Source organism: Condylura cristata, unplaced genomic scaffold, assembly GCF_000260355.1.
Source record: "Condylura cristata isolate star-nosed mole 26May11 unplaced genomic scaffold, ConCri1.0 scaffold00005, whole genome shotgun sequence".
Taxonomy (NCBI): Eukaryota; Metazoa; Chordata; class Mammalia; order Eulipotyphla; family Talpidae; genus Condylura; species Condylura cristata.
The window spans coordinates 39,046,976-39,069,690 of NW_004567106.1; the positions used below are offsets into that span (position 1 = coordinate 39,046,976).

The 22,715-nt window shown below is 32.2% G+C and overlaps 1 protein-coding gene across 3 annotated transcripts in view; it reads left to right on the plus strand.

The window, feature by feature from the left end:
* Positions 1–22,715, plus strand: part of CACNA2D1 (calcium channel, voltage-dependent, alpha 2/delta subunit 1) — a 397,279-nt gene that overhangs the window by 325,298 nt on the left and 49,266 nt on the right. For 2 of the 3 annotated variants that reach the window (XM_004676889.2, XM_012720902.1), the window contains exons 13-20: positions 4,744–4,822; positions 5,708–5,757; positions 6,933–7,022; positions 11,246–11,317; positions 12,811–12,885; positions 13,177–13,251; positions 20,785–20,856; positions 22,006–22,077. In XM_004676889.2, coding sequence (XP_004676946.1) covers positions 4,744–4,822; positions 5,708–5,757; positions 6,933–7,022; positions 11,246–11,317; positions 12,811–12,885; positions 13,177–13,251; positions 20,785–20,856; positions 22,006–22,077 — 585 coding nt within the window. Of the gene's footprint in view, positions 1–236; positions 279–4,743; positions 4,823–5,707; positions 5,758–6,932; positions 7,023–11,245; positions 11,318–12,810; positions 12,886–13,176; positions 13,252–20,784; positions 20,857–22,005; positions 22,078–22,715 lie in introns of those variants that run through there. The other variant, XM_012720903.1, reaches the window with a different exon arrangement.

Genomic DNA, 22,715 nt, shown 5'->3' on the forward strand with positions numbered 1-22,715 from the left:
AATGGAATAATGCAAGTCAAAATGGTTACTGAACAGGGCGTTATTTTGAATTAAGTTCTTTTTGAGACACGAGAGATTAGCATTGTACTAGTGGAAAGTGTTACCTCAGTGAAACCTGGCAGGCTACAGAAGGTGCTTATAACCATTATTGTCATCATCATCTTCATAGTCATAGCAGATAATTATTAGGCTTCTATTGGCCATGCACGTTAAAATTTTTACATGTATCATTTCAGGCCCAACTGGACTAATCATACAATTGAAGCATTCATCGCCATCACTCCTGATTGGAAATAAGAAAAACAAATGGAGAAAAATAACACGTTAAAAGTCATTCAGATAATAAGTGACAGAGTCAAAATACAAATGCTCCACAGTCCAAATTTCATTACCTATGTGGAATGCCCTGGTGGGTTGTCCATCTCTGTCTTCCCCCTGGGCTGCCCTGAAGTGGTGCCAATTGTGTGCTGCCTGTCCAGAAGCTTCCTTCTCAGGCAGTGAGACTTAACTGCAAAGGGACATGGCTTCCCACTACTTTACAAGCTAAAGAGGACTAAAACCATCAAAACTGTGTAGATAGCAAGTATCTCTCAGATCTTGAGGTTTTATGCAATGAATCATGAAAGGTGATTGTTGACACGTTATTTCATAATGCTGCAAAAGTAGAGATCCAGGTTATGCAAACATTCCAGATTCTGGTATATATTTGAATTATGGAAACCATGTAGAATTTTCTCCTAAAATATTCACTCTAATCTAGTATTATTATAGGCTTAATGCCAAAAATTTTAGTATACATAGTAAATTATTAAAAGGGTTTCTGACATCATTTTTTCTAACATGTTTCGATAGCAAGTTTTTATTTCAGTTTTATTGGCTTTCTTGCTTCATAGTCTCATTTCCATTAATCCTTGGAGATTTGCCTATTGCAAATTAAACTTGAACTCTGGATAACTGATAATTGTTGAGGTGACAGTTTCCAGTAACTGAGTTCTGCTGGGAAACAAGAAATTCCTATGGTTTTTTAAAATAGGTTGACCCTGTGGCTTTGGAAAAATCTTAATTGAAGACAAGTATTTTAGTCTTCAACAAACAAAACAAAACAAAATAGAAAGATTAGCAGAAGAAGTTCAGAGCTGTAGGATATAGTTGTAAACCAGTGGTGTACTATGAGGAGAAAATCAGTAAAACATTTTAAATAAACAAATTTGCTGTTAAATTTTCTTTCATCAAATAGGTCAGGGTTGACATAGCAATTTAGATTATTGGAATCACAGTGTTCTGTTTAGAGAAAATTGTCTTTTGAAATAAGTGAAGGCAAATTATATGTGTGTATGTGTTATATATATATATATATAAAATAATCTCCCACTAAGAATAAACTGACATTTAATTGTCTTAAATTTAAATTTATTAGTTATTCTCATAAATTACTATTGCTGTTGTGAACATGTTCATTTAACTAAGCATGGGTCAGGAATTCAGAGAATTTTTTTTTTATTCTGCAAGAATAATGCAGTATATATAAATACTATAAGTCTAATAAGTATCCTTTATATCTGCTAGAAGTTTTACTCTATTATGCAAATATGCATGACATAAAATAAAAAATATTAGGAATTTGCTGTGCCAGAATTATGATGGATCTGTCCAAATAATGAAATGTAAGGTAGCTTTGATGCTACACATTCTTCTCATTGAATAAATCATTCCATTTTGGCATTAGGCACTACAATACTTGAGATAAATATAACAGTGTAGGCTGGTATTGTTTAATTCGGCCCATGGTATATTCAGTACTACATGGCCATGCTATTTCTATTGAAGATCTGGTGCCTGCATAATGAAGAATAGTTTCAATTCCATCTCTTGGTATATATGGCTCATATGTGCCTGTTCTAGGTGAACATTTTGAAGTATGTACTAAACGTACATACTTGCATAGCTAAAACTACACAACTTGTGTGAGGTTGTAAATTGATTTTTAATTTGTGCATACTTCCAGAAATCACTTTACTTTTCCTCTACTCCCAATTATAGCTAAACGGGAATTATAAATCTTAAGAAGTGGAAAATGAGAACAGTGGAGGGGTAGTAATCATGTCAGGATTTGGATATTTGGAACTTTAGAGTTAGTTCATTAGTTATGCCACAGGGTGGCAGTACTATAGTATACTATAGAGGAATATGGCTAGTGTACACTTTAAAGTGGGAAGTTGATGTGCGAAAATAATCTTTAAAATTGTATTATTTATGTACATGTACCAAATAGTATGTATGGTGCATGTTTATGAAATAAAGTGTTTACAATTCTTTATAATTAGCTAAAATATTGTAAAGTAAAGCCAAATTCAACATGAAACTGGAACCAAAATAAGTTCTACTTTGATTTTTAATTATTATGAGAAAAAAATTTTAAATTTTGCTAGTTTATATTAAATTTTTTATTAACCAGATGTAAACATATGAGTTCATTTTAGAATACTCTAAAAATTTTAAAATCATTAAATATATATTCATGTATTTATTTAATTATATCCACTTTAGGTGTAGTGAAAATTTTTTTTTATTTTTAAGATTTATTTATCTATGCATGCAGAACTGGGGTACAGGCCAGAGGTGCAGGGGCAGTGAAAGGATTCACCAGAGACAGAGTGGGGAGCAGAACAGGCAGATGGTAGAAGTACACTGCTGAGGGGAGCAGCGGGCGGGTCAGGAGAGGTCTGCCACGCCATGTGGATCACCTCCGGGCAGGCGGGGATCGAACTCATGCTGAAGTGCCTTTTTTGCTTTTCAGTGCTGTGCTTTAACCCACTGTGCCACCAGGGAGAGCCCCAGAGTGGAAAGATTTTATGAAGCTTGTGATAAGGCAGTTGTATAAAACTACAATGTGGCAGAATACATATGTCACCACCTGTGATCCTGAATTCCTTAGTTTGGATGCCCTCTGAGAGGTTCCCCAGACCACAGGGTTAGGTCAAACTTTTGTACAGAAACAATTAGCAAACATTTTCTTAATAGTGCAGTTACTTGACTGAGCTAAGTGTTTATTTGGACTACCTTAAGGACATCACTCAAAATAATCATTCAGTGTACATCTAAGTGTAGGCTATTTTTAATTTTTTTAGAAATACCTGCCTTTAAATAGATATGGATATAACTCATTTATTCTCACTTGGTCCTTTTTTACCGAGAAGCATTTTTGGAAAAGTATTTTGCTAGAACATTATTGTGGCAGCAAGACGAACTAGACAAAACAGTGCTTTAAACTGAAAATTTGAGACATGTTCTCAAGTGTTAACTGTGAAAGGGTGATTCCCAAATGCTTTCTGGAGCATCTGGAGTATTTCTTTGTCCCGAATTCATGTCTGTTGTTTAAGGTACGGCAGTTTAATTGAATTATCAGTGTGGTCAACCTGCTTTTAAAAATATTTCCAGAAAGGAGTAGTAAGTTCAACTATGTCAGGAGTAACATTACTTCAAATTATATAGACAGCCCTCGAAATGACCCAATTGTAGAATGAAAGTAAATGAAATGGCTGTATTTTGAGGGAGAGAGAAAGAGTGAGTCACCTAGAAGCAGGCATTTGCCCTTGCCATTTGAGGTGATTAAAGCTCAGATGTGTTCACCAAATGCTTCAATGTAACTAGCTAAGTAAACCTGCACACGAGTCGCTCACATAAAACTTTACAAGTGAAACAGCAACATCCTCAATGTACATTTTGGGGTAGAGATTGTTATGATGTGATCTCTGTGTGGCCAGACCAGTGAAAGGACAGAGAACAGATGTGAAAGCCCTTTTGAGGTTTGTGCTCTGGAATCTTGTGCAAAAGTTGAAACAGGCGAAACAATTAGAACATGTCAATTCAAACAGTCAATCGACATGAATTAGGGAAAAGCTCTTAACATAGTTCAAACCAGAACATGAATTTATGGCAGAGTGAGTTTCTGCATGTTTATCTTTAGAAATAGCTAAAATGTTGAAGTTAGAATACTGGTTTACTGAGATTACAAAGTCAATTAAAATCAGTACCTGTTGAACCGTTATTTCATGGAATATTTGTTGACATCATTGAATGAATCCCTTACACATTCATACTATTCAAATTCAGTGACTTCTTATATTTAAGTTACTACAATTTAAAACTCTTGAGTTTTAAAATATTTTTATATTTTAAGTGAACTTGTTAGAAACAGTTGGTATTTAAACTCCCTCTTAAAACCTTAGAAACTTTAAAATACTTACTTATAAATGTGATATCTTTTATAGAAGGGTACTACAAATAACATCATAATCATGTCTATATCCTAAAAATTTCCATGATCCATGATTTGAAAATAGTGAAACCATTTCTGTATTTAAATGCCATAAATGAAAATAAGGCATAACGACCTCCTTTCTCTATATTTATAACCACATACGTATGAAACAGGGAAACTTCTTTTTTTGCATAGTGTGGATTATGTTTTAATCAGATGAGATAGGTAAAATTGGGTTGGATCACAATGCCAGCTGTACTCATGACAGCCTCCTGATCCTGCCATAGGATGGTGATAGTGTGCAGGGCACCCAAGTGCTAATTGACACTTAGTGACTGAAATCTGTGATGAGAATAGATTATGTTTCCCTCTGGTGCTTTCCTGAATATCATACTAGGCTCCATTTTTCTTGTCTCATTAATCAATGTTTTTTTCACTCTGTTTTGCCCTTTAATTTTAATTTTCTGCTTTTCTTTTACCAGGTACGTGTATTCACATTTTCAGTTGGTCAGCATAATTATGACAGAGGACCCATTCAGTGGATGGCCTGTGAAAACAAAGGTAGCAGATCTGATTTCTTGACCACATTTTATTAGAAGAGAAGTAATTTGATAGTTGTTATTGTACATATTATTTAACCTCAAGTTGCGGCTAATTTTTGTAGAAATCAAATAAGATGTTGGAGTTTTTTTTTTTTACAGAGAAAACTCAGAAACACAACAAACTTTGACATTGGTAGTACATTTTATAAAAATGCAGACATGTGATGATACTGTTGTACATTTGAAAGAGATATATGTTACTTAATGATACATAAAGCTATGTATCAAATATAAGCTGACATGAAGTTTTACATAAATTAAATATTTGAATTTTGTGTAACAGGTATGAAAGTGTGACATAGGTACATTTTTCTAAGGGAATGACTTACTATTTTTCAAATATCTTATATATTTTTCAGCCATGCAATTTTTTTTTTGTAGTGAAACTGCATTTACTTTGTACTTGGCAGGGGTGGGGGAAGGAAAAAAGATGCTATTTGAAAATTTATACTGTATGCTTCACGTAAGCAAATATTATACCTAAATATATTAAGTATCAGGTGCCATGATTAAGTGATTCTTGAAAAGAATAATTTTAATGACCCCAGATTCCTTAGTGCTTTACAGTAAGATACATCTAAAACAAATAGCAGTACTTCTCCTAAAGCTGTGCTTTTGTTCTCAATATTGATTATTTGTTGACAAGATTGTTGTCAATAATCAGTAAGTCACCGAGCCCTAAATAGGTTAGATTAACATTTTAACAATTTATCAGTGATGTCAATTTTTTAATGTTTACTGAATTAGAATAAAAGTTCTGTTTTCTATCAAAATCATAAAATAATGTGTGGGCCTCCATCATAATAATTATATACAAATAAATATGTGTGTGTATATATTTCAGGTTATTATTATGAAATTCCTTCCATTGGCGCTATAAGAATCAACACTCAGGTATGGCTGTTTAAAACTCATGGAAATTATTTTAAAAAACATAACAAATTTCTGCTTCAGATATGCTCAATATGGAGAAAAGGGATTAAAATGAAAAATGATCCATAATGTTATCTTTGTGACAGACTGATGAGTACCATGCAGTGTATTGGGTTTACTTCATTAAGGTTTCAAGTGTTTACAAACACCCAGATCTCAGGTAAAAAAATGAGTATTTTGTTTTTTCTCAGATGTTAAATAAAATAAAATGTATTGACAATCTCATATCATTTAATTTAATTTGTCCTTGGTTGTATTGCAAATCATCTCAATGAGCTTCTTTATGGTACATCATGGAAAATTAAAAATTATATATGGGCTATTATATTATGGACTGGTCACAATTTAAATATAAATCACCCTTGTAGATCTATTTACCTGTTTAAAATACAATTACAAAAAGAAGTACTTTGTAACAAGTCAGTAGAAAACATGCCTGAGTTGAATTCATTAAATGGATATTTTTTTAATATTCATAAATCATGTTTTAAAAATCATTACTCAATTTGAAACATCACTGAGGATCCACAAAATAGACTAAGTCAAAATTTAGCATGAATAACTTGGCATTTGTGGAAATGAATACTGAATATGTTGAATGTTGAAATGAAACAGCAGCTGTATTTGAGTCTGATGTCTAGAATTGGCACAGTATTTCATTTATTTTTTGATATGTTTAAATGTAGTTTTGAGTTTCAGCCAAAAATCTGTGATATGAAAGCAAGTATGTGGCTGCTTTATTATTTCAAATTTGTGCAATTCCATCCACTAAATCACAGAGCCCTAAATAGTTTAGATTAACATAAAACAATTCACAAGGAACGTATTTCACTTATCACTGACTGTACCTCAGAAAAAGAACATTTTGATAGTTTCTAGAAGAAAACTGGAGTAGATATATTCTATAAATAATATAAGTCAAATATTGTTGATTCAAAGAATGTAGACATATCATTTATGTAGTCCCAAAGTAGGAATTAAATGACTGTATACTTATGCTCTTCATAATTTTGATTCCATGCTCATTTTTCATATTTAGATGATTTTTTCATCTGTGATGTGAAAATATTTTTTCTTTATACGACAGTTTTGGTTTTCAAGCATTTACTTTTCTTTCTTTCTTTTTTTTTTAATAGGAATATCTGGATGTTCTGGGCAGACCAATGGTTTTAGCAGGAGACAAGGCTAAGCAAGTTCAGTGGACAAATGTGTACCTGGATGCTCTGGTAAGAAGTTGCCTGTTCAGTCAGAGCCTCATTACAAAGCAAATGGCTAACTTCTAGTTTTCTCTCTGCATAACACTTACTCATTTAACTCTTTCTGAAGTTGTGTCTATTACATCCTTTTTGCTGGAGTTAAGGCCATTTACCACAAAATCCTACATTTGTGTGTAGGAGAGCACTATACATGTAAATTGTTATTTTCTAGTTGATCTAGTGAGAATGTAGAATTGCCAACCTAGAAGTTTGGATTTGTAGCATTTAAATAAATTATTGGCCTTTTGTATAAGAAATGTTGAAAAGTCATGTGAATTAGCATTTAGTCCTACAGATTTTGCGCCTGAATGTTGAAGAAAATATTTTAAATGTAGATTTCCACTAGCCAAAGAATGGCTAGCTTCCGTAACCAAGATAGACTACCAAAACTCCGAAGTATGTGCATCTAGATATGCAAAATCTTACTGTAATCTGAAATTACCACAAAACTAGTCACTTCTTCATTAATAATATCTTGGTTTTGATTTGACCCTAGGTGGTTATGAAAAATAACTATGAACAAATTCAAATAACATGTGAGAATGAGCATAGTACAAATGAAATTTTGGTTTGGTATTCAACTATATTTGAAAGCAGTGGTTCTCAGTTGGGTAAATTTGTTAGCCAGAGGTTATCTGGAAATCTTGAGAGATATATTGAATTGTCAGCCGGGGAGCAGTTGCTACCGACACTGGATGGATAGAGAACAAGGATGCTGTGGAACATCTTACAATAGAAACCCTTTCCCCCATTCAACAAGTAATTACCCAGGTCAAATGGCAATAGGACTGAAGTAGACAAATCTTGTCTAATGTGATTGTTTTCTTCGTGAATTTTAAAGTTATAGATAGTAATTATACTTAAAATTTCTCAAATGGTTAATTCTCATGAGATGACTTTATTAATGATTTTACTAAAATACTTTATTGGAGAGAATCAAAATACTAAGCCCAAAAATCAAATGTTGATTCAGTAACCATTTTTCCTACTTGGAGTTCAATTTTATGCTGATAGTACTTTTTTGAGTGCAATGATGAACCCAAAGGGCAAAATGCAATCCATTTAGAATTACTTATCATTGGTTCTTGTAAAATAAACATATACAGGAAGCGAGAAGAAAAATAGGACTATTAGTAGCAGCCTTGCACGCTAAGAAAGATAAAGTGAAGCTTGCTTACCTCAAGCACTAGCTAAAATTACTGTCAAGGGTTACTTCTTGACATCACATATTTATTTAAGGTTACATGGTCACCCAAAGTTGTGTTCGAAATGTTTCGCTTTTCCAAATCCATCGCAGGGCAGAGTATGATAGGAGTAGTCAATAATTATGTCCTGATGTCTGCTATGACCAGAAGTTCATTAGCCAGCATGTCTGTCTTGTTGGTAAGTTTCTTACTGGTAGTATAAATAGCATGATGAAGAAACTTTGGCTATAAATATACTGTTTTCTAAGCTGACAGTAAGTGTAAAAAAAGACAAAAATGTAAATTATGTGAATTTCCTACTCAGTAGATAAAGAGCATTAATTTTCCTTAATTAGTTCACCTGGTATTTCCAATATAGTAAAAATGAGGCACACAGCAGATTCAACATATGTACTAGTCAAATTACAGATTTATTAAGAAGGAAAGGTTGAAAAATTTCCAGGAAAGAATGTAATTAATAGAATGATAAAAATGAATAGTGCTGGAAATTCATGAGGAAAAAAAAATCCTGTATTTGGGGATAGAGTAGGGTAAGGGTAAAAAGATAGTGAGCTTTTAGCTGAATGTATGAGTGCATTACGGTTTCTGCAATTGGTGATGGAAAATAGTATCCACTCAAAGGAGGGGTAGTTATAGAAGCTGAGCAAATGTTGTAGGAATGATAGTTAAGACACTTTTAGAAGTAATGGGAGACAACAACAGAAATGAGAGTAAGATAATAATATGAATATTAATAATTATATATAACTATGTGCTTCACAATGTTTATGACATATACATTGCAGACAATTCAGCAAAATAAAGTGTTTATAAAAAATAGTGGACACTAATAACTGAAGTGATGTTTCTGAGGTTAAGAGGAACAGTGAAGGGGAAAAAAGTCAAAGAATGATGGTGGGGAAAAAAAAGTTGCTTAGCATTCTGTAAAAAAAGCACTAGCTTACAATTAAAAAAATTAAAAATTAAATATCAATATGAAAGGTTGCATTGATTCTAAAGATTAATTTGAGGATAACTAACATCTTAACAATTATGGGTGCTCCAATCCATAAATATGGTACATGTTTTTATTTACTTAGAGCTTTGATTTTTATCATTTTTAAAGGAAGTTTTTGACATCTTTTGTTAAATGTATTCTCTCATTATGCTATTTTCAAATGCTATTTGAAAAACCATTTTTATTTTCTAATAGTTCATTGCCAATTTATTGATACACAGTAGGTTTATTAATACCACTTCTCTGCTAAATTGATAAAGTATAGCACTTTTTTTAGTATACTCTCTAAGATTTTCTATGGTAGTAATCATGCACTTAAGGAAATAATGTAAATAGGTTCTATTTTAGATCAAAAGTAAAATACTTCATCATGAAGAGAAATGAAAGGACTCAGGCACTAGGAAAATATCCAGTTCTCAGCACACAGAAATTACATTTATTAATCTATTAGTGCTCTAGTAATTTGTATAGTTCCTAGTAATAAAGTAGGTTTTGTTTTTTTTGTCTGCTTACTAAAAAGGAGAACGTAGAATCTGGGCACCAATGGGTTTCTTCATTTTTTTTGTAATATGCTTGAAGTCTAGTATTTCATTTTAGCACACTTATTACCATATTTGGAAGCAAATTATGTATTTCTGTATAAACACAAAAGTGATGCAAAGAAAAAGATAGCACTCATACGTAGCTTTTTGTGTACCATGATAACCTTTTTAAAATTATGCAGTCATAATTTTTCAAAATGTCCCTAGAATGTTTCTTTACTGAATTATATTGGGGATAGCAGTTTTAGGAAATTTTTATTGTGACTATTTTTGTACATATTTAATGAAGGATGTTCTCATCGGCACTGTCCTTGCTTAGTACTAAGTAGAGAGCCAATATATTTAGACTCATGTAACCATGTATATTTGTTTACTTAATTTTTTGTCCCAAGTGACTTGGTATCTTGTTTTGTTGAAAGTTTCTCTGATTGTCTTCCCTCAATAATGCAGTTCCCATTGTTTTGGTGTTCCCCAGGCACAATTATAAATCATAGTCTGTTATAAATCATAGCAAGTTCTCCGTGAGAACTTGCTGTTTCCGAAATCAGAGCAAGGGTCATGAGATTTGGATTTGGAGTCATTATTCACACAAAAATATTACTGACTTTCTCAGTTTAGTAAATTCAAAATGTTTGATATTTTTTAAAGTGTTTAAAGAGTGGTTTTGTTGAAAATGTTTTTAACACAAAGCAGTGGTAAATATGTAATTGAGGCACAAAGCAGTCATTTAAAAAGCAATTTCTAACTTATAATCAATTCAATTCAGTTAACCTTGATAGATGTGTTGAATATTGGAAATTACATGCTGATTAGTGGGATACCATTATCTTTGTTATGGTAAACTGCTTCATGACTAAACTTATCGTAATTCTACATCAATTTCTATGTAAAAAAAAGTTATATTTTTATTAGAAGTATTGTAAAGCAATGTCATTTCTTTTGAGCAGTTTAATATTTACCTAGAACATCCCAGAAACCTTCTGCCAATGGCATGTTTCTTTGTTATGTTGCATCCATTTATGAGTTAGCATGACGCCTTTGGTTTAAGACATGAAAAAATGAAACTACAATAGAGGAAGATAAACAATTTGGAAGATATTTTACTACACTGTGTTTATAAAGTCCCTGATATTAGGCAGATCTACATTGTGTATAAAAGCTGAAGAGGAAGGTTATTGGAATATATAGGGCAATTTAACGTAAAGTTTTTTTTTTTAAGGTCTTCAAATGTTCTTATAGCTATTGCATATTTCTTAAATTGCCAAATACTTCCTGATTATTAATAAAATGTTTTCATTGATTTTTTAAAAATAAGCTTTTAAAATCACTTTTTGGGGGGGGGGCTCTTTATAAAGTGAGTTTAAATGCAGTGTCAGATATCAAAGGTTACTTAATAGACTATGACAAACCTTAAATTTTAATTTGCCTTTCTCTCTGAATCTATTTTAGGAACTTGGACTTGTCATTACTGGAACTCTTCCGGTCTTCAACATAACTGGCCAAGTTGAAAATAAGACAAAGGTTAAAAGTTAATTGATAAAATTAATAATAATAAATGATAAACTATGACGCTGTAGCCCAATGTAGATAAGATATTTCTATAAGGAAACGTGTACAATCTAACTGTCCTGTGAGGCCAGAGCTAAAATGCAACAGCTGCTTATTTGATAACCACCTGGGAAAAAGGAAATACAAGTCAAGTTCTGTGTTCCTTACAGCCAAGACTCATCTTAACTCTCACTATGAGCTGATGAGAACACAAATTCAGACTCTAGAGCAATTACATGAGAAATGGACGGTATTTTTGTGTACACATTTTTAAAGGCATCTGAAAGATCCGTGAGATTTAAAAAGGAAAATCCAAAGGACAAAGCCATAGGTATTAGTTGTAATGCAAATACTCATAACAGTTCATATTCCTGCCTAACTTGAGGGCAGTTTATTTCTAGTCTATGGTCTGGTGAAGTCAATTGCAGTTAAGGGTTACTTATTCAGTGGTTGTAAATTTCAGGTGCACTCCTTATTTTAATGATGTGCTCACATAATATATTGGTTATTTCTCTTTGGGTCTCATTGCCGTATTTCACTATTTGGGGGCTGTAAACATTGTAACTCATAAGGCAGCAGTTCTATGACACCTCCAAAAGATCATCTTCAGGAGTTGCTTAATGACTGAGCATTTGCTCACACTATGATTGGTTCACGGGGGATAAATAAAGCTTAGTTCTTGACACAACTTTCTCACTCTGTGCACGTACACAGTTTAATGTGTTTTTATAATAGTTATTGACTGATTTTAGGATTCTAATTGTGATATGTCTATTATTTTAGAAATAATATAATTCTTTTTAAAAATTCAAATTAAAAAGTCCTGACTAGTTTTCAACATTAGTCCCATCTTCATGTCCCGTAGGAATTAGTGACAAATGACAATTTACCACTTAGCCTCCTTACAATTGAAATGACAATGTTCTGTTGCAGCGACATCGGAAACATTGTTTTGTGGATTTCTGCTACTATATTAACCATAGTCACATACTTGTCAGGATTAGTTACTCATATGTAGGTATTATCCTCAGCAAAAAAAAAACAAACAAATTGCTGTTTCTTATTCCCTATTGCTCAATGAGCTAAAGGCAGACATTTTGGAGACTCTCTGTAAGCCACAAAGTGAGTCTACACATAGAGCTGAAACTTCTGGCTGTCCAGTAGTAATTCTAGGGGTTGTACAGGATGTGTCACGATGTCACAAAAAATGTTTTTGATGTAGTTTTCATATTTGGTTAAGTAATCAAGATTTAATTTTTAAGCTAAATTATAAGGAGGATAAAGTTGTAGGAAAAAAAAAAAACTGTGACTCATTGTAAAATGACAGAGTCCCTCACCTTTATATATACAGTTAAGCTACTATGGAATATAATATTTGGGTAATATACAAATGAGTATACTTAATAATTATGTAGAAATATATAACTCATTAATATAAAGTATATTGACTTTTTGTCATCTTACAGAACCAACTGATTCTTGGTGTGATGGGAGTTGATGTGTCACTGGAAGATATTAAAAGACTGACACCACGTTTTACAGTAAGATGCAATTTACTCTTTGGGTATTTTACCATCTTAAAACTGCGTATTTACTTAGCTTCTCACTAAAGCACCTAAGTAAATCTCAAAAGTTACATGCAGTTACCAACCAAAGAGGATCTGTTCTTAAATGTGAAAAAAGGATCTTTGAAGTAAAAGACTAAGAAATCGTGTTTATTTTCTTTATAGTCTAAAATGTATGTTTAATGTATTTTTTAGGGATATGGAATTCTGATTGTGACCCAAGAATACTCTAAGTTTTTTGTTGTTGTTGTTATTTTTTTTTTTCAGCTGTGTCCCAATGGCTATTACTTTGCAATTGATCCTAATGGTTATGTTTTGTTGCATCCAAATCTTCAGCCAAAGGTAGGTATATAAGTTGTTTATAGTGATTAGTGTTCTGAAAAATTGATAATGGTCTTAATAGTTTATTTTTTAAATTAATGATACAACATTAAACATAAAGGGACTTTATATCAGTAACATGTGATCCATGACTAGTTCAGTTTATAAAGTATAAGAATGTGAGTGTGAGTTTTCAGTTGATTTTATCAATTATAGGCAATATTCATACCTAGTATTTAGCTAAATAGTATCCCTATTTCAAGATAGCCATTATTACTTCCTTTGTCTGAGTCTCTCATATTTTACTTGGAACTTTGGATAAGGATGTAAGGGAGTGAGAGTTTGCCCTACATGGAACTGATTCTGATGTATTTTTTTTCCCCTATGCACAGGCCATATTTTCACCACCTTTATCCTGGTAGTTATCCATTCCTTCCAACACAGTATCTAACTTGTTATTATTAGGCAGACATATAAGGATATGTATGAAATTCAATAAAAGTGCATAAGATAGGGCTCAGAAATAGGAAGTGTTTATTCACCAGTGAGTTAATCTGGAAGTCATAAAATTTCATAGATGAACCACTTTACCCTAATCTTTATGCCTATTTTCCCAAGATGAAAAATATTTCCCTTAGTATCTCATCTTACTCTTTTTACTTTTATTAAAGCTTCACAGGTACTATGAAATTTATTTATCTAGTAATAAAAATTGGCAAAATCTGGCCCTCCCTGGTGGCACAGCGGGTTAAAGCACTGCACTAAGAAGCTTAAGCCACTTCCTCATGAGTTCGATCCCCGCCTGCCCCGGAGGTGACCCACATGGCGTGGCAAGACCTCTCCTGACCTGCCCGCTACTCCCCTCAGCAGTGTACTTCGTTGATCTGTCTGTTCTGCTCCCCACTCTGTCCCTGGTGAATCCTCTCACCTTCCCCATCTCTGGCCTGTACCCCAGTTCTGTATGAATAAATAAATCTTTAAAAAAAAAATTTAAAAAAATGGCAAAATCTGATTTTAATTTTAAGCATCTTAAAGCTTCAAGTTATTGTTTAACTTTGAAGCTAATGATCTATTTTAAACCATGGTTGAGGAAATACATGCAGATTGATTGAGCATATATCCTCCTAACCTCATTCCCATCACTGACCTTTAAGGTAATGATACGTGAAGAGACACAACTATGTGTGTGCACTCTCTATGTCTCGATCTCATGGCTTTCTTTTATTAGGCCTCTTCTAGCAGGTTCCTATTTCAGCTTAAATAATAGGAAGGGAGTTCCTAGTAGTGCATCTCCACGGCCACATCATTTCGTTACTCAATTTATCCGTCCTCTCTCATCTTTCTTCCTTCTCTCTGTGTCACACACATTGAGTCATTTAAATATTTTCCAAGTTAATAATAATTAAGAACCAGCAATATTGAATGCAAAACATACGCTCTATAATTAATGCACATTATAATTGATATTTTGAAACTTATTTTTAATAAAGTCAATACTGATGTAATTATTTGCTAATAAAATGTCAAAGGCAGTTATTCATCATGCATTATTTTTAGAGGTATTTTTATAAACATGGCACAGGCTGTTATTCACATTATAATTAGCCTAACAAGTTAAAAACATGTCATATCACATTTCTCTTAGCAGAGTTGTTTATGATTGACAGGTCACCTATAAGTTTTATAGTACCTTAAATTTTATTTAAGTATTTTTAATGTGTTTTAAAATTTATAGTATTTGTGGACTGTGTATATCCAGGAAAGTGTAGTCTCACGATTTGGGTTATTTATTTTTAAAGGTTTATTTATTTAAGCATACAAAACTGGGTGTAGGCTAGAGGTGCAGGGGAGGTGAAAGGGTTTACCAAATAGAGTGAGGAGCAGAACGGCAGATTGACATAGTACACTGCTGAGGGGAGCAGCGGGAGAGACAGGAGAGATCTGCTGGATCATATGGATCACCTTTGGGGTGGGGGATTGAACTGGCATTGAAGCGGCTGCAGCTCGCTTGCAGTGCTGTGTCCTGAACTGTGTGCCACCAGGGAGGGCTGATTAGAATTATTTAAAAGCAATAATATTCAGTACCCTGAAGATGGTGAAGGATCTTTATTTTTATATAGCTGAATATTTGTTTGTTGTAGGTGTTAGCCCCTTTACCCAAAGTATCTAAAATATATAATTTACAAAATAGTAAGAAAAGATACTGAAAAGAAGATACATATGATATAACTTCACTATCTAGAGATTATACTTTGAAAGAAGCTTCACCCTTTTTTACATTCTCTTAGTAAACATTATTTATGTGGAAAGTAATCTATGTCTGTTGGATTAACATGTTTTTGGCTTATAATTAGAGTAAGTTACTGAAATTCATGAATTTCTAAAAAATTATATTGTAATGCATTAAAACTTAGGTGATTTTCATAATATGCTAGATGTTTAAAATTTTAAATAGAATTTTATTGAAAGGAAGTAGGCAAAAGAAAGACATCAGAAAACATTAAAATGTCCAGCAAGCAATGTATTCCGTTTTTCTGAAATTCATATTTGTGAATGAAATAAGCTTATGAGTAGTCATGAAGTGACTTGACATTATGACTTTTGGTTTTTGGGAAATGGTGTGTGCTATGCAGACACCACAATCACAAAAAGACGATGCAATGTTTGTTCATAAAGGCAAGGGGCAGATATGGTAACAGCTAGTGGATGGGTGAATTTACTCTTAATTCTTTCATCAGAAATTCACTAATGGATGTAATGTCAAATAATGCTAATCCATAGCTCTTAGTGATGATTATCAAGGTGAAAGGTTTTTGTTACTTGGGTGTTCTTTGCTGAATGCCTGGGGTTCCTAAACTGTATTTTTTTTTCCTCTTGTTTATGTTTATTGAGGTAAGATTGATGTAAAAACTAAGTTCACATTTCTAGAAATGTCTGTTCAGAAACACAGCCACCAGAACCCTCGTGGTCTTTCTTTCTGGTCCATGTGCACCTCCCACTTTGTGTTCTCCTGCACCATCCCATTCTATCCATTTCCACATTTATGTAGTTTGTGGAAGGCAGAACAAGTATTCTTTACGAAGTACAGAAAGGCAGGAATAGAGACTCTAGAAATGTTTTGCCTATGGAAGTTTCTAAAGAACAATACTTATTTTCTCAAAAAAGCTACCTCTGCCTTGACAACATTTAAGAAATGTTGAGTCACTTACTCCATTGTGATCCAAGATGCATTTTAAATGTCTGTATAGTAGATGTCACTGAAGTAACCTGATTAAGTTAATTTGCTAGATTTCTCCTTTTGACCGATGTTAAGACATATTTAAGGTGCATAAAATGGTGCATAATCTACATTTTAAAACTCAGTATTTAAAATAAGTTGTCAGTGATGTACTCGAATTCTACACTAACTCCATAGTCATAACATTTGGAATCATAGCAGAAATTTAGTAAAGACACTCATTGCAAGGATGGAAGATTAAACATTTATAATATGCTAGAACTTTAATTTTAATTAAATTGAATGTAATAATATTTCTAAAGATAACCATTTTTTCTTTGTCTTTTAATCAGCATTAGAGTTTCTTGAGGTTATACAAATGATGCACTTCCTGTGTGTATTTTTTAAAGGAAAATACTGTTATTTTGAACTATATTTACTCTGTAATATTTTGATATTCAGCAAAATATTGATGAACTCATTTTACTCACTGATTCTTGAGGTCTGTTTAACTTGTTGCTAATCGAAGATATAGCTGACGAGTAGCAGATGTAAGCTAGACTCCTCCTCACCATATGCTGGCAGGTAGGGTGATGATTTACCATCTCTCTGTTGCTTCAGCCTATTGGTGTAGGTATACCAACAATTAATTTCAGAAAAAGGAGACCCAATGTTCAGGTAACCGAGTGGCATTAGCAGAGCGTTCATATTTACTAAATTAGAGTTGAAATTAAGCTTCTCTTCCCAAAAGCATATGATTAATCTGCCTTTCCTGACCTCAGGCTTTCAGAGCATGAGGTGGAGATGAGCATTATTTCTCAATAAGTTGCAACAAAATGCTATTAACGATGGCAGTGGATATGCTTTTTCTAACTGAAGATTGCTAGCAAATTATGTAGTAATCATGTTAATGATCAGAGTAATCAGAGATGATTTCTAAATACAAATTAAATAATGTGAAAGTAATGTCAAATCCATGTAATACTAACAACTTGCTTTTAAAATTAACTTTAAAATGGTGATAAAAATGGAATTGTGATGTGATCATTTCTGTAAACCATAAATCTTAAAGTCAAATTTTTAAAATTAAAGACTGGAAACATAAAAAGTCCAAAAGTAGAAGTCAGTATTGTGAATTTTTTGTCAGTTTTGAATAACATTGATTTACAGTGGTATTTGTGACTTAGAGGTTTAGGATGTATCCCTTCATGTTCCTACACTATGCCCATCATCAAGATACCCAGCACTCTCCTGCAGTTCACTGTGCTCCTCTTTTACTGACTGGAAAGGACATTGCAAAGTCTCTTCTCTGTGGACAATAGTATTTAAATATATTTTTATGTATGCATATTTCTGTAAACACAGTAAAAAAAAATAATTAGCTACCAAAATACAACTTCCTATGGTATAGAAAGTTGTATAGTTTAAGAAAATTTCCGAATGTCAAAGAAAGGTCAATGTGATTTGAGACTTCATATATATATCTATATATATACACATATATATATATATATATATATATATATAGTTCGTGAGCTTTTAATGGAGAGTGTCTATGATATTAAGAAATAACTAAGAGTTCCTTAACTGCAGATTACATCCATTTTCTTCTTCGGCTCTATTGATAGCCAACATTGTATCCTTGAGTAGTTCTCAAAATCCTATAGGACTTTAGTTTATTATTAAAATGCAGGAGAATTTAAGTGATCATTTTCTACACTACATACTAAAATAAACAGACCCTTTTACCTTCTTGTTTTTTATTCCCTCTCTGCCTGGCTCATTTTGAAAACTCTGATATAATTTGACTAGGGATAGGACTCAAACTTCTCAATAGTTTTTTTTTTAAAGCTTTCTAGGTTGTTCTAATGTACAGAGAACTTAGACTAGTAGAAGGTGTCATTGTTTACTAACTCTAGAATTCTATGATAGCATGGATTTGATGCTATTTTAGTTTTCATATCTTTTATGATTCCTGTAAGTTATTAAAATTGTATTTATGTCTTGACATATTTCATTTTCTTATGCTTCTTTGCATGCTTTTGTGTGTATTAAAATTTACAGTCATGTACATTTTAATGAATTTTTATAGTACTATCAAATACTGCATGTAGTGATTGTGGTATCATTTTAAAATAAACAACCTGAAATAGTTTGTTTTTATTTTCCTTCTGTGGAACCCCTAAATGGCAAGCTAGCAAGCACACAAAACTTTTGAATGAGGTAAACATTTTTGGAAATGTAATACTGGTGGTAATAACTACTGAGTATAGCAATTTAAAATATATCACCATTGCTTCCATTAGATTCACAAATGTCATTAGATTCACAAATGGTATGATGGCCATATCAATCGACCATAAAATTGTACAAGCGTGAAATGTGACATATTTAAAATTTCTAAGGGAAGTATTGGCAGCAGAGGACTGGATCTTAGTTTTCAAACATGCCTGGCTTTCTACTGTTTTTGAAAATCTCAATCGTTGTTCCTACTGGATTTTTATAAAATGGCTAGCTAGATTGCCATTTTGGAATGAGAAGTTATGCATTGACAGTTTTCCTTTATGATTTCATTTTCTTCTCTGTGTCGTTATATGTTGGTTCGGGACATGATCTGCATATTGCCAATTCTTCCTGATAATGCCTCCTCCATGCATGCTGGTTGGGTGTGGTCATGCTATGCATTATCCATTGCATGTAAGATAATATTTATGTTTTTATTTTATCATTTAGATTATTTTGCCTTTGTTTTACAGTGAGTGTGTTAAAATGTTAATGCTGTTATGATGGTGTTTGTATGAAGATACTTAGTTTTGGTTTGTTACGTAAGCCAGTCTGAATATATTAGGGTTTCCTTTGGGTACACAGTATCTTAGTTTTGTGTTTTGTGGAAAGGTTTAAAGTTATTTTTATTTTTATGAAATCATGGTACCTTTGAAATTAATATCTGTTTCTGAGGTGGAACGGTGCTGTTCAGTAGTCAGTGTCTTTACCTGTTGTACAATTTAACACCTTCAGAAGTTTAAAATCTCCTAAGTGTTGCCTCACAGAAACAGTGAAAATTTTTGAAATAAAAATATCAGACGCAGTTGAGATTATGATATTTAATTTGCTGTTATGACTCCCCCTTGATCATGAGCCCTGGGAATCATGAACTTTCATTATTTAAACAGAATTTAATTTTTTAAAGGGAGAAATTTTTGTCATAATTATTAAATATATTTGCCCCATGTACTGTGTCATACATGTTTGAAATATCTTTTCATTTTAATGAGTTTTATTCTTTCATCTATGGTAGTATGTCCTCCTAAAATAGCTACTAAGATAATTAAGATCTAGACATTTATGGCAGAATCTGTAAATCTAAAATTGTTAAAATTTTGATGACTTACTGTCAATACAGATAGCTTGTATTGAGTACGTGTATAAGTAATTGCCACTTGGGGGACACATTGTTATATTAAACAGAGAAAATCAGTTTTTAAGATATCTTTAACGTGATATTGTTAAGGCACCTATCATGACTTTATTGTTCTTTTGAACTTTTATGAATTTTATGAGTCTTACTAAACAAGTGTTGTAAGAGAATCCATGTAGTTTTCTTTATAAAGCAGTTCAATATGTCTTAATGTTATGGCTGAGAAATCCGAAAAAATATATGAGTTTGCCAAGCTAACAATTTCATTCAGTGTAATTATCTAAAGTATGTGTTCTGTTCCCCTGAAGTTTTCATTTATTTTTTCACACCAGCAAGAAAGAAAGGGTTACAGTGGGATACAGTGAACCTAGGGTTTATTATTTTAGTTAGACTTTAGTTATAATAACTAATCTGTATAGTCTTTATGATTTGATCACATGTTTTGTTTTACCAAATGACATGACTTGAATTATTAATATATGAAGTAAATTTCTTTAGTTTTTAAAAAGGAAGACTAGGTTTAGAAGATTTTGTTTTATTTAGCAAACTCAGAATGTCTAGTTATATTATTTTCCTTTTGCATCCTTCTGAGAGAAAAAAAAATGTGAATATGGTCTTCAAAAATTATCATCTCCCAGAACTTGTAATCACAAATACACTATGTTATACAGTTTCAACATGAGAGTGTTTTCATTTGGTGGTTAAAATTTGTCTGTTGCTCTTGAATTTCATCCCTAGCTTATTATTTTTTATATAAATGAAAGACTGTGCCTTTATATAATCTGTCAGCTATTTAATATCTGTTAGGTAAGTAACTTTTAAGGAATTAAATTCATATTAAAATATCCACTGAAGTACTTTATATACAACATCATGTTATAATTCATTATTTGCTTAATTATTATTGTTTTATGTGTAGAACCCCAAATCTCAGGAGCCAGTAACATTGGATTTCCTTGATGCCGAATTAGAGAATGATATTAAAGTGGAGGTGAGTGTACTCAGCACGTCTGAACAATAAATACCCTTGTTGCAAATGCTAGAATTTGTTGGTGCTATAGCCAGCTATTTGTTGAGTAGATTCATCATTGTCAGGATTTCTTGTCACTAATGTACAGAACAATGTTTGGTTTATCAATTTTCTAGACTGTGGACTTTCTTATCCAAAATGACTTGAAGTGAAAAGCATTTTGTGGTATGGGAGTGAGCTAAGGTTTTTTTCCTTCATACTCCAGGAGTAGAGAGATTTTACTCTTTTAGGTTCATTGTAGCAAGTAAATTAAAAAAAAATCATGGAAATGATAGACACTGTTTTCAAGTGGAAGGGAAAGTTGCATGGAACCCTCTCCAGTCACCCAATGAGCACCGTGGAGAGAGACTTGGCGTTTTGTGTATTAACACATACTGAAATAGTCACTTCTCTGAGAGGGTTTCTATAGTAATAGGGTAATTATAACAATAGTGGTAATATCCAATAAATACGTAATATGTATCTTTGATTTTAGAGTTTTTGAAATAGATGTTATATATATATTTTTAATTAAAATTATGTTTCTCTTGGATTGGTATGTTGAAAAGCTTGTTTCCATTTAGTTATCTAGTAAGTAATAGAACCAACAGTTGAAGGAGGCGTTTGCTCTCCAGGGCAGAGAAACTAGATTTTTCAAGTGGCTCACCTCCATATCTATTCAAAGGACACTATATATTTTTTATGACTTGCTATTGGGAGTTTTACTTTGTCCTTTGCACATTTACACACTTACTGCAAGGTAGAATATTAGAAATATTTAATACAATTACCTTCAACCTAAAGATACTCAGATGTTTTAGGTGATCAAATGCTGTAGGCATTTGACACAATAGCTAGATAGTCCATAGACTTGCTTTGAACTCTCATGTCATTGAGTCACAACACTACTATTATTCTCTCTTAAGTCTGTTTCCCCCAATCAGTCACATGAAATAAATGACCACTCTTTTATTTTAAAAGTTAATGACTGATTGAAAATATTAAAGGATATTTTTTATTTTTTAATTCTATAAAATTATGGTACTGTGATAGAGTTTAAGACAGTGTCATAGAAAACAGCTGTATGTATAAAGTATTTGTTTCTAAAATAATTTCATCGTTTTCCTTCAGATTCGAAATAAAATGATAGATGGAGAAAGTGGAGACAAAACTTTTAGAACTCTGGTTAAATCTCAAGATGAGGTAATAATTCATTTATATTTATTCATAAATGAATGAATAAAATAGACATCAGCAGTAACATTAAAGTAACTTCCAATTTTTGAAAGCATTGTTTTTAACTGGAGGTATATTTTTAATTGGTTATTATTAATTTGATTTTTTCTTCTTTTTATGAAATAGTGTCACTGCATTATGTTTTTGATGCATTTGTATTACTAGCAGTATGGTTTTGAAAATTGTATCATTGTAGGAAATAGACCACACTATGTAATTTTATGCATTTTTAGACTATTTAAAGTGTACAAAATTGAAGTTAGTATTTAATAGCTATCATATAGTTTGTGTATGCAGATGCTCTAATTGTATTTCAGTTATGATTTTGGTGGAGGGTTTTGTTTACTTATTCATGGTTGATTCATATCTTATTAATTATGCAGTTTGTATTAAAATTGTGTTGCATTTAGATCTGAAATTAAATCAGGCAATTTTATAGCTGCTACTCCCATCAATCTCTGGTATAAGTTAATTATTTTATATAGATTTGAAAGAACTGTGTTTATAAGGAGTGTATCTCTCCATTATCAACAACATATGTAGTTAATAGACATCAACATATTTTGAATATATAACTATATATGTGTATATGTATGTATGATGTG